The following is a 13,230-nucleotide window of genomic DNA, read 5'->3' as shown; positions in this document are numbered from 1 at the left end:
AAACCAAGTTCATTAAATGATAAGAGGATAACCCCTAGGATATTAGCCACAAGGTAAATAATTTGGGAGGGGAAGGGGTTATAGCACCTCTTAAAGACTGAGTACCATATGTATCTGAATAAATAGACACTGTATAAACATTTATGAAATGGTGGATCTTTACACTGTTGTTACAAGATTAAAATTAGAAGCCACTTTGAATCCCTTTGAAAGTAGGCAAGGAGTAAATGCTCAATGAAGAATAGAAAATAAAAAATTATGTAAATCGATCCTAGGGGAGAATGACTTTTGAAATTATCATAATTCCCTTTTATTGAAGCCAACACATGACCTTTGAAACCAATGTTGAGAAATTCAGATAGCAGTGTTTTTCCAACCTTTATTTGTATTGCCATAATCATGGTTACATACAAAGTCATAGTCCCAGAAGGACACAATAAGAGGCATAAAATATCTGAAGGTCTCCTTAATAAATTCTAGTTTCTATTACAATGTTTAAGATACTTAATTGATTTTTAAAGGTTGGGGCCACTATATGATGTGCAAATGATCTTTCAGGTAAAAGGACCCTCAGTAAGTCAGTAAGTAGAGTTGATTTCACTAGATTTGGGCAAGGACAGAGTTATTTCTATTACTAAGTCCTTCCTAACTAGATAGGATCCCTTCACACTGAAAAAAAAAAAAAACAAAACAAAACCTAACAGCAGTTAGGAAGATTACAAGCCTATGGTCTTTCTTTAGTCTTAACTAATCTCAGGGCTTGAATTCCCAAATTGCCTTCAGTTTTAAGGTTAGGGTAATTCCTTCCCCATTTATGAATGTTGAGTGGCTGAGCCCAATTCTACACTGCTGGGTTTATCCATCAGTCTCAGAGGGAGGCTCAAGTGAGCATTCAGTAGCAGCTTTGGTCCTGTTTGATTTGGTTAAAAACACATTTTCTTCTCACTTTTCCATGATTTTTGCAAATGTAATTTTAAAGGAAAATATATTTCTGATAAATAAAACCTCCTAAAAATACCATTGCTCTTTTCTGTACTCATGTAAATAAAATTTCTCTTTCTTTAGCTTTTCTAATTACACTCTACAAGATCAGAGAACCAAACAGATCAAGACGTGACTAGAGAAGAAATGTATGACACAAGACATCATTTCTCAGACAAATACATTGAAAGCATTGAACCATATTGCATTGTTCAGTATCCAGTCACAGAACCAGTCAGTGTATTACCTGTAAACCATGAAACAGACAGTAATTTTAAGACTTCAGTTCAGGTCCTCAGACCAAGAGCAGGAAGTGATCATTAATAGATGATCTTCCCTCTTCCCAGGGAAAGATATATTGAGGGACCAAAATGGAAGGAAAATTCCAATCTTTCATATCTCTCTTTCCTGACACATACTGTAGTAGAGCTTACATACACACAATTACAGTCATACCTATCTTTCTTTTCCAGAAGAGAAACTAGATACTGAAAATTTTTTAAAAAAAAAACAAAATAGGAAGTAGGATACTCAAACATTTTCACTTCACCAAAGAAAAATGGACCCTCTACCTTTCGTCAGTTATTTTGATTTATCTTGTGCATATTATTTCCATACAAGAATCAAATTTTAATTTAGAGACAAATCCAATTAGCAGCATATGACTGGACAATAATGCTATGAAGATACAGAATGGATTAAAGAAGAACAAATGATTTCAGTCATAGAAGACAAAATTCTCAGTGAACTTCAGAAATCAATGTGATCAAATCCCCTACCCCATGCTCACATTACAAGCAAATCTTCTTGGAGGAAACATTTCATTTCCTCCTTTTTTCTCTATGTATAATCAGTGTAACACAAAAGTTTACATTCTTCTGGAAAAAAAATCCCTCAAATCCAAACCAACATACATAAAAAGGGCACATATTAAACTCCAACACATTATACACACAACTGAAATAGTTCATTTTTCAGAGATCATTACAAATTTTAATGTGCATTTTACAGAAATTAGCAGACATCTGCAAGTGTCAAACCAGTGGAAGTGAATTCATGTATTACGAAATTCACACAATACTGAATTACAAATTAAAATAATAAGCTTCATCAGAAAAGGAAATAAAGATGTTTGTTGGTGGCATGACATATGGATATAGATATATATTATGTCAAAATTGGCTTGCATGAGGATCATATTCTGCCTACTTTGAAGTTATATCACATGTACTGTAAGCAATTTACAGAATTTATGTCAGTTTTGCATATACAGGAATTGCAAAATTAGATAAAACACAATGAAATAGAGTACACTCAAAAAATGTATTTATAGAAACCTCCAGGCATTTAAGGAGGATTGGCCTTAGTCAGCACTTGCCACCATCGCACAATAAATAGAAACATTAAAAAAAGGAAAAGAGAGAGAGAAAGAAACAAAAAAGAAGAGCCCCAACAGAAGTGAAGAAAAATCTTTAAAAAGTACAAAACAAAAAACCCCACTCCATTCTTGTCCATGTGTTTTTCTTTTTTTTTCTGCCTTAAGTTCGTGTTCTATACGTTGGCTTGCTATGTCAATATTTTTGTTCCTCCCCCAAAAGGCAGGTATTGACTGATGTTTGAGGATATGCTGTAGTATTTCATTTACGTATTTACTTATTTTTGGGCTCTGTTTGCCTCCAGTGGAGAAATGGTGTTACCTAGTGGAAATCAAGGATATCCGCAGCGAACAATTATACTGATGACTTACAGGCCAACCCCTGAGCAGTCAATGATACAGTGCTTCTACTTGCCGAAAGAAAAGGAAAACAAGTCTTGCTGTTACAAAATGTCCTATCCCTTCACACCAGTCCTCTCGAACTAAAAGCTCAGTGGTCTGCCAAAGAAAATATTATTAGGAAAACTTGGGCAATCCTCTTCTTTTTTTTTTTTTAACTTTTTGTTTTTTATTTTTTTGTTTTTTTGTGTTTTTAACTTCCTGAAGAAGGTGCTCCTTGTGTAGAGAATTAGAGTACATTGGGTGCAGAGTGGTGGTTGGAGTTTAGGGTCAACTTTGCTGTCCGCTCCGAAGATTTTACAGGCGATTTGCTCTTTGCTTTAAGAAGAGAAAGTGATATTGGAAAAAAGTCAGCACTTTAGATTAAAGCAAAGCACCCTTCACAAAGCCACAAACAAGAAGCAGGACAGAAAGTCCATGGCTTGTAGCTATCCTCGCACCTGCGGAAGAAGTTATAAGATATTCGCTCATCTTGCAGATTTCCAATGCTCCTTATTAGGCTGTTTTAAACACATACATATATATACTTAAATAGCTCGCCAGCTCTGGTGCTCATGAATGTCTTGGCATGCACTGCAAATAACAACACATACAAAGTATTTCAGTCCCATGAAGGCTGTCTTGTTTGTTTGTCTGTTTTCAAACAATGTAATCCCATGTGCAGCATACAACGAGGGCTAGATGCAAGAACCTTTCCCCTCAGTGCTCCTTGAGGAATTAGCCCTGCAGTCACTTAGAGATTTGCAATAATGGCAGCTCCCAAATGCAACCCCCTTTAACTAGCTCGAGCATTAAAAGACTTAAAGCAAGCTGAGAGCCATGGGCTCTGCATTGCTTGAGAGAGTGTATGCTAGGGACTTCGTAGCTCAGTTTGGATGTTTATCAGCATCTGGTTTCCCTAAATAATTTTCCTTCTTTGAATCAGGGATTACAAAAGTGGCCCTGATGAACCTATGAAATAGCAATTTTGTTATGAACCCTTGAGCTTTTTCAGTGGAAAATGGGGACTGTACTTTGTACATGTAGTCATGAATATGATGAAAATCCACTTCAGGCCCATGAATCATGCATTAAACTAGAATCATTAGTAGTATATCAAGAATAAGGACATATCAGATATGTCTTTTTGGAAGTCATTTGGGTAGGGATTCTTATTTTTTATCTTCTTTTTTAGTTTTGTTTGAAATTTTTAGCTACTTGTAGTGTTTTGCAGATTCATACAGGCCACATAGGAGATAGTAGAATGTAACTTCAGTGTATTCAGGGAATATTGTCTTTCCTTTTTAGCTCCAAAACTTTGTACATGTGCCATGTATCTAGTAGGCAATTAAGTAAATATGTATTGAATTGGATTGAATTGAAAGGTGATCTTTTATCAAATTAACATCCTGAACTATCCAAATAATAAGTTGCTTACTTTCAGTTTCTCTTTTTGTGTGTGTGCAAACCTCAAAATACTGTAATTAAATTTTCCTTTGTATGTTTATATGAAACACATTTCTTATAGTAGGTAGACCATCTCCAGCCAGAAAAAAAATAATGGGGTGTTATGAGAGTGATCATGACAGAAACTTAAGAAAATGTTTGATTTGGGTTCCATATTGGTTGTCATGAGTGAAAGGAGTCAAAGCTATAGCTGGGCTGGAGTCATTCCTCTGAAGATTGTTTAAGGAATGTATTTGCAACCTGTACAAAAAACACAAGCCTCAGTTTCCCCAAATCTAAAAACTATATCATTAACAAATGAAGATAATTGTTCCCAACCAAAGACATTTTTTGGATATATTCCTTCCGTAGAAAACTAATTGAATTGGTGATGACATTAGAGGCATTGATATTTTGTTTTGTCTTTTGGTTTTAGGGTTTTTATTTGGTTTTGGTTCTTTTTTTGTTTAAGGAGGTGCTGATGTTAAGAAACAAAGCAAGCAGGTAAAATGATTCACCCTCAAAATGTGTCATGGACATTTTTTTAAAGTAGCAGTTTTCTCTCTGATGTCACCATTTCCTTTTCTCCCAGAAATCACTGAGGATTCATATTCTCTGATTCACCATGCAGAATGCAAGGGCCTTTTCATATAGTCACTTCCTAACACAAATTCTTCACTGGGAATGGTTCGGCAGCAACCCCACTCCCCATGGGATACAAAAGTAGCATCATTTCTGACACAACATTTTCTACAATACCATATCCAGTATGTGCAAGTTAAAGCAGAGGCTGAATAAATGAGATCAAGTGTGGACAAATGCAACTATAAAAGTACTAGGATGCCAGAATGAAACAAAGAAAAGGATTATGAATCTATTTTAAAGAATCTAAATTCTTCTTCAAACATGCAGGACAGCACTTAGCTCTTTTCAGTGATTTTTTTTAAGTTAATACTTCCTTGCCAGACACGTATATTTATTAGAATATTCTTTCTTTGTCAAATCAAATTATTTCCAGGCTCTGGTGGTGAGGACAAGTGGTGATAATCAGACAAGATATTCTTATCTTTTTAAAAAATATAACAGGATTTGGACTTACATTCATGTTTTCTCCAAATCTCAGAAAGACTTTCTGTATTTTCATGTCAGATTCACTTTCTTGTGTGTGCATGTTTTGTTTTGAGCAGATAGGGAAGACATATCACATAAGCTAATAATGAAGATTTTGTCTTAATAATGATAATGATGATGATCATAATAGTAACATTTATAAAGTGTACCAGGCACTAAGCTAAGTCCTTTATAGTTTATTAACTCATTTGATCCTCACAGTAACCCTGGGAAATAGGTGCTATTATTATGCCCATTTTACAGATGAGGAAACTGAAGCAAACAGGGGTTAAGCTACTTGCCCAAGATCAAACAGCTAGTAAGAGTCTAAGGCTGAATTTGAGCTCAAGTCTCCCTGATCCAGGAATGGGGCTCTATCTACAGAGTCACTGAGCTGACCCTTGTGACACACAGGTTTTAGATGCATTAAAGTTTGTCCATTGCCTATATTATAAATACATACAATATGTCTCAATATAGAGCTGGTGCAGTAGATAGAATGCTGGCCTTAGAGTCAGGAAGACTCACCTTCCTGATTTCTAGTCTAGCCTCAGACACTAATGAGCTGTATGACCCTGGAAAAGTCACTTAATCAGGTTTGCCTCAATTTCATCATCTGTAAAATGAGCTGGAGAAAGAAAAACCACTCCAGTATCTTTGCCAAGAAAACTCCAAATGAGAAAATGAAGAGTTTGACATAACTGAAAAATAACTAATGGCAGGCAACATAATATCCTAATACAAAATTTTTATTCTTATCATAAAGTGTATGAATGTTTCATCACAAACTTTTCTTAAGTCATATTCTGTACAAACAGTTTTGTGAGCAGAAGCCTCTGCAGCTGCTTCTAGGAGCTACAAAAACTGTCACTGTTATTTCCCAAGTGACTTTGAAACTAAAGCTTAGCTTTCAGTTGTGTGCAGAATACTTCCTGTTTCTACCTGAAAGGAATTGAAGCAATGCTATAATTTTTTCATTGTTTTTAATGGGTAGAGGAAGAGTGTTTAAAAAAAAAAAAGGTGTAATGATATATAATAACAGTAAAGTCTTCAGGGAACTTTCGGTGGTGGAATTTTTTTTTTTTAAATTAGACTGTCTTACATGAGAAAAACAATAACCATGGCAACAAAAAAAGCAGATTGCAATCATGTTTTGAAAATGCATTTTCCTCTAAAGAAACTAATTTGCCAAGTTTTTGTGTTTGAAAAATCAATGAAGACTCAAAGTAACCTGAATTTCATTGGAAAAGTATGGCAGTGATGGAAAAGCACATATTAGCAGTTTGGTCAAATGGCTACATGTTCTTGAATATAAAATATTCTGAATCACTTTTAACTATGAGGAAATCAGACATAAGAAAAAAAATGTATCCAAAATAAAAGTCAAGATTGTGAAGCTCCAATTCTCATTTTTTTTTCTGTTTTCTTTGTCACTTTCCCAGAAATATGTCAATTTCTGTCAAATTCTTTACATAGAAATTGTGGCATGACTTTCTTCACCTATCTTCTGCAAGATCTAATCTCATAATATGTTCCAAATTTAAAAATAAGTGTTAGGAAAACATGATGAAGTTTCTTCATGTTTGAATGTGTGTGTGCTAACAGTAGTTTTTTTTTTTTCAAATCCAGTATACAAAGTAAAATAGTAGATAACCCAACTTTAAAGGAAAACTTTTCCTATTATGCTAAAAGCAAATAGTTCCCAACTACATGTTTATGTTCTGAACAAAGGTTCTTAAGGAAAAGACAGCATGATATAGTTTACTTCACTTGATCTCTTGTCGAAAGACAGCTTCTAATCCTACTTCTCCCTTTTGCTTCCTGTATGACCTTGGACAAGTTATTTTATTTCTGCAAACCTCATTCTCCTTACCTCTATAAGAAAAGGATTGTGTATTATTAATTATATGGTCCCATAAAGCTTTAACATTTCTTGAAGACTTTGACCTTAGAATCAGAGCAAATAATAAAACTCTTAGGGTATATGAATATTTTTATATGTAGAAGTATGTAATTTGCTTATGCTATTGGCATATATGCATGCATCCATTAAATATATACACATAAACATATGTGCATGCATATGCATGTGTATCTGTAAAAACATACAAACATACACACAAACACATTACTTTTATATATCATACATTGAGAGTTCAACAAATCTATTAAAATACTTCACTATCTTAACTGATATATTTTGGCATCTATCTCCTAGCTGGGTTGTTTGCTTCTAAATAATTCATTTACATTTCTTTGCATACTTGTCTGGTCTAAATTGCAACTACCATCTGTTCTTCACTCATCAAAATCCTTTAGAATTTCAATCATTTTCTTGCCTTTCAAACTGAGGACACAAGACTGAAAGCTACATTCACAAATCTCTGAGTATTCTGAGGACGTATTTGCCATTCAACCTAGGCTTCAAAACATATGTTGCCACTCATTTTTTAAAAAGGATACCCATTCTGGGAGGATTTTCCTTGGTTGAGCTCTGTAATTTTTTTGGTTGATGTTATTTATTTATTAGTTTCACCAGTAGGGTTTAGTGGAAAGAAAATTGTATTTGGAGTCAAGAGAGATGAGCTTGAATATCATTGCTAATACTGATTTAACTGTAAGACAATTGTGTCAATTATTCTACCTCTTAGAATTGGTAGCTCATGGGACTACCTTGAAGATTAAGTGAGATAACGCATGTAAAGCATTTTATGTGGTACAGTGGGATACAGCTAGCTTTAGTGTCAAGAGCCCAAGTTCAGGAAACTATGTCTCTGAAACATTCTGGATATGTAATTCTGATGTGTCCCTTATTCTCTTAGTGTCCCCAATAACTCTCTAGGACTGTAAGTTATAAACAAACACATCATCTATGTTGGTGGAGGGAGTTTGCTTCCCAGGGGGTTATAAATGAATGTCCACATCTATCCACCTCATACACAAGAGCTATATAGATACCAGCTACTCCAAATATTTACTTTCTCCCACATACACACACGTGTCTCAGACTTTGGATAGGACTTATGATTTCCTTGGGGAAGGGAGTTCCTAGAGGGGAATTTAAATAACAATGCAGATGGGTCTGTTCTGCCTTTTATTTTTAGAGTCTTAGAGATTTGCCTGAGTCAAAACTAGTCTGTTTCAGAGCCAAGACCTGAAGCCAAATATTCCTGTCTGTAAAGCCATTTTTTTATCTGCTATGTCATGTGGCCCTCTTGACAGATACAGTTTTTAGTAAATCTAATGGATTAGGAAAGTTTGTAATTTAAAATCCTATGGGAGGGTACTGAAATGACAAATGGGCATGTTCAATAAGAATGTAAGTTCAACATAGGCAGCATATGATAGTATTTTTTTCAAAGGAGTTAATTCTAACCCAGAAATCAAGTTCTGGATCGTCCATGGCTGAGGTTATCACTCACATTGTAGTAGAATTCTGTAACCCACTGACAGAAGTGAGAACTTCATATACATATGGTGCAAAAACGAAAGCTACCATTACAAGATTTAGAGGAATGAACCACAAAGGTCATCTAGTTCATCTAGTTCATCATCTAATATAGATGAAGAGAAAGTCTTTGATTTTCAGCCATGATGGCCATAGTTGATATTTTATTATAATTTATTATAATAATCTTATTAATTATAAATTTACATTGATTTTAGAATGCTCCCAATTTTTATCACATTTATGCTGTCATTTAAATTTCACAATAAGTCTATTAAGTAATCAAGGAAATGTCATTACCTCTATTTTACAGATGAAAAACAAAACAGTATGAGAGATATTCAGTGACTTGTCCAAAGCTACTGGCAAGAAATAGAGCATCTATCTGTCAATCTATCTATCTATCTATCTATCTATCTATCTATCTATCTATCTATCTATCTATCTATCTATCTCTCTATCTCTCTATCCCACTAGCTATTATCTGTCTGTCTGACTGTCTCTCTCTCTGTCTTTCTATCTTGCTGTCTATCTGCACAAACACATACACACATGTATTGTCTTCTGGTATTGTTGTTTTCACCACCAAAGAGGACCAAAAACTACATTAGGAACATAAAAGCTACATTCTAAAGTATGACAGCCACAGACTTGTGGGATCTTGGAAAAATTAGCAGTTTTGTTTTGTTTATCTTGTAATGATTGGTAAAATGTAGATAACAACAGGTACTAGAGATCTTTTCATCATCATTATACGTTATGTAATAGAAATAAGAATGTGAAGCATTGTGTTGAATGTTATTTCATGAGCCCTTTTTTGTTGTTGTTTTCTGGTCTATGAAAAGGTGCCAAATTGATTAAGTCCCATCTTCCTGTTATATTCTATGTTTCTTTATTCCTAAATTTATAGGAACTATGTGAAGAAATAGTTTCTAAGTGAAAAGAATAAGGACTGTAGAATGCAAGGGTCTGCATTTAAACCTGACTCTGCCACTTACTACCTAAAGGGCTGGACCAATCCCTCAATTTTCTGAGTCTCATTGTCCTCTACTATACAATGAAAGGACTAAACTTGAACTGTGGTGTTAAAACTCAAATAATAACACAATCATCGCACATAAGGATTCCTGCGGGTGGCATATTGACTTAGCCACATATTAATACTATATTATTTTATTGTTACTTGTTTTGGTAAATATTTCCCAATTATATCTTAATCTGATTGGGATTGCACTCCAGAGTATTGCAGGTTTTATCACCATTCACACATCTACCACACTAATGTACACTCTCATCACTTCTCACCTATATAAGTGTCATATTTTCCTAATTGGTCTCCTTCCAGACTGTCCCTTTTCCAAGTCATATTCCACAGAGCTGCAAAAAAAATAATTTTCTTAAGGCACAGGTCTAACCATGTAACTCCTCTCCAAAAAACAAACTACAGCCACAAGACAACACCTTTGACTCCCCACTAACGACAGTCCAGGATAAAATACAAACTTGCTAGCCTGACAGTTACAGTCCATCAGTATCGTATTCTCACCTACCTATTCTCAGCCTTATTTCATACAATCTTTATCCACATCTCTGTATTCCAATCAAACTTAAATACTTGTTTTCTCCTGAACTTTTATTTATGTATGTTAACATACAATATTCTTAAAATGTGCTTTTTTTCTCACTTTAGACTCTCACTACCCTTGTTTTCTTTAAACTTCGGACCTCTTGCCATATCCTCTGTGAATCCTTCCCAGATACATTCAGTCCTTTGGGTCACCCTCTCTCTGAATCTCCATTGTATTAGACTTTTTGTGTAATATGTTGTATCACATTTTTAGATTATAAGGTGTCTTAGAGGACAGTGGATATCTTTTTTATGTCTTTGTAAATCTAATAGCTAGCACGGTGCTGGGAAATTGGTAGATGCTTAATAAATGTGTCTTGTTGAATTTAATTCACTTTGTTCTCTACCTAAAATCAAACATCATAAAGAGACAACCTTTGCTAGGACATTTTGATGAGATTACATTAAAGAATAGTCAAGACTGAAATTGCTAGTTTATTCGAGTTGTATATATTTTAGTATCTAGTTCAAAGCTAGAATAAGATTTGGGGGACTTAGTTTAGATTATCATATTTATGGAAAACTACTCTAAGTACAAGGCCTATAATTACTTTGCACATTATGTTTAGAGCTGGAATGGAAGTTAGAGACTAGCTGCTACAAAACCTTTCTTTCACAGAGGAGAAATCTGAAGCACAGAAATGGGAAAAAGACTTGTCCAAGATTATGCATTAGGATGTAGCTAAATTGAAGTTAAAAACCTGGTCTTCTGACTTCCGATTTGGTACACTCAATTATACTTGTTTAAAGATTATAGGAATTATTTCTTAGATCATATATTAAGATGTTTTAAATATGGATTTCAGATATATTAATTTAGTTTAAAGTACTCATATTTAAGGTACTAATTATTTTGCTATTAAGGTATTAATATAATATCTGACATCTATATAGCTATTTTGGTTTTGCAGAGAACATATATATATATATATACACATCTATATCTTTATCTAGATATCAATATCAATATCTAACTATTTCTATCTACATATATGTGTGAATGTGTATGTGTTTATAAGTTATATATATATGCAAATGTGTGTGTATATATATACATATATATATATGTCTTGACTAATCTTTGATGTAGTCTCAACAAAAGATACTAGCAAACTGTCTCTTTATGGTATTTCATTTTAGGTAGAGAACAAAGTGAATTAAGTTCAAGAAGAGACATATTATTAAGCAAGTTTTGCGTGCATATGTGTATATTTGTACACATATGCACATGTATACATATATGTATGTATATATATATATATTTCCCACTTGATCATTAGAACAATCCTGTGAGGGGAGTGCCTTTATTATGTATATCCTTTTAACAAATGAGTGAGCTGAGACCCAGAGAAAGAGAATTCACATGACCAAATTCACACAAATGTTAAGTATCTAACATGATACTTGTACTCAAGTCTTTATGAAGTATATTAGCAACTATGTCACATTGCTGAATTGATTAAGAAATATAATGTTAGCCTATTGATTCATAGAAAAAGAAAATTTTAGATTTTGAAGTTGCTTTAGACAATCAATCAATCTCTCTTGTTTCCATTGGGAGCTAAGGACACAACAGGGTGTTGATTTGCCAAAGCTTAAGAGTATGTTAAAAATTGAAGCAGAGTGGGAATGATTCCCTTGATTACTACCAATACGGTGCAGGTAGAGAGTCCATGTAACTAATTTAATCCAGAAATAGAAGAATTTGAGTTGTAATCTAAATAATTGAGAATAAAAAGTTTTGTTTTCCACAATTCAGAGTATACATTCAGGTTTCTATTCTGTAATTCTGTATTCTAGGTAATATATTGTTGGTGGTGTGGTGTAGTTGCTTATTTCTGTTGTTATTGTTTTGGTAGAGCTATCCTTTAGTTTAAATCAGATGCTTTTAATAACATTAAAAATAATGACAACAAAATAACATATTTATTTACATAACATTAATTTTATATATTTTTCACTTAAACCTTGCAGCAATACTGTATTAAAGATGTTGTTATTCCTATTTTACTGAGGCAAAATCTAAGACTCAGGTTAAATGAGTTTGCCAGGGTCACAGCTAATAAATGCTAAAGGTAGAATTTGAATCCAGATATCCAGGTCTCAAAGTTCAAAGCTTTGCTTACAAGACCAATGCTTTGAGGACTGCTCTCTTCTCTTTCTCTCCACATAGGTTTTCACAAGGAGTAGATTGGAAGATCTCTATAATTCAATCCATTTATCTGTCTGCTTTTATCTTAATTTTAACTGGTAGCACTTTTCAGTTCTTAAAATAGCACTGGGTATATGGTAGACAGCAACAAACATGATACATAGAACAATTTCCTACAATTCACTAAACCTGAAATCAAATCTCAATGACACCAGCTAACAGCTTTCCACATACTGAGAGAAAGCTATATGCTTTTGTGCATGCACATATGTTGATATTATAAAGAATGAAGAGTCAGCATGGGGAACTGGTGATGGATGCAAAGTCCATTTTCATGAAATTTAAATGAAATGCTTATTTTAAGAAATGAAAGTAATTGGGAAAGAATATGTCATCATCCTTTTATACAATTTTTATTTTATTTCTATATATTCTAATTGAGTAATAAAGGAGGAAAGGAGATGACGTGTTTTTCTCTCATTTATCTAAATAGAATATATATATATATATATAGAAATGCAATATGTGTGTATAATATTGCAATAGAGTTTGTATGTTCAATTACCAGTTTCAATTTTTTCTGACAATCCATTTAAAGGAATGACCTTCATTCTGACCAAACTTTTTTTTTAAATGGGACTTTTGCTATGTTTTGCTAGCAGTAGCAATTAAAATGTCCTTTACATTTTCTCTTCAGTTAATAGGTCTACACC

General features: G+C 33.6%; 1 protein-coding gene across 2 annotated transcripts in view; it reads right to left on the bottom strand.

Annotated features, from left to right (window-relative positions):
• Positions 1 to 3,039: 3,039 nt before the first annotated feature.
• VSTM2A (V-set and transmembrane domain containing 2A) overlaps positions 3,040 to 13,230 on the bottom strand; it is a 35,681-nt gene continuing 25,490 nt past the window's right edge. The window contains exons 5-6 of one of the 2 annotated variants that reach the window (XM_072598190.1): positions 10,044 to 10,115; positions 3,189 to 3,328 (exon numbers count right to left, since the gene is read on the bottom strand). In XM_072598190.1, the coding sequence (XP_072454291.1) occupies positions 3,261 to 3,328; positions 10,044 to 10,115 (140 nt within the window). In that variant the 3' untranslated portion in view covers positions 3,189 to 3,260. Of the gene's footprint in view, positions 3,329 to 10,043; positions 10,116 to 13,230 lie in introns of both variants that reach the window. The other variant, XM_072598189.1, reaches the window with a different exon arrangement.

This window comes from Notamacropus eugenii, chromosome 3, assembly GCF_028372415.1.
Source record: "Notamacropus eugenii isolate mMacEug1 chromosome 3, mMacEug1.pri_v2, whole genome shotgun sequence".
Lineage (NCBI taxonomy): Eukaryota > Metazoa > Chordata > Mammalia > Diprotodontia > Macropodidae > Notamacropus > Notamacropus eugenii.
Note: the sequence above shows the minus strand (reverse complement) of the source record. Positions and strands in the feature narration are given on the sequence as shown.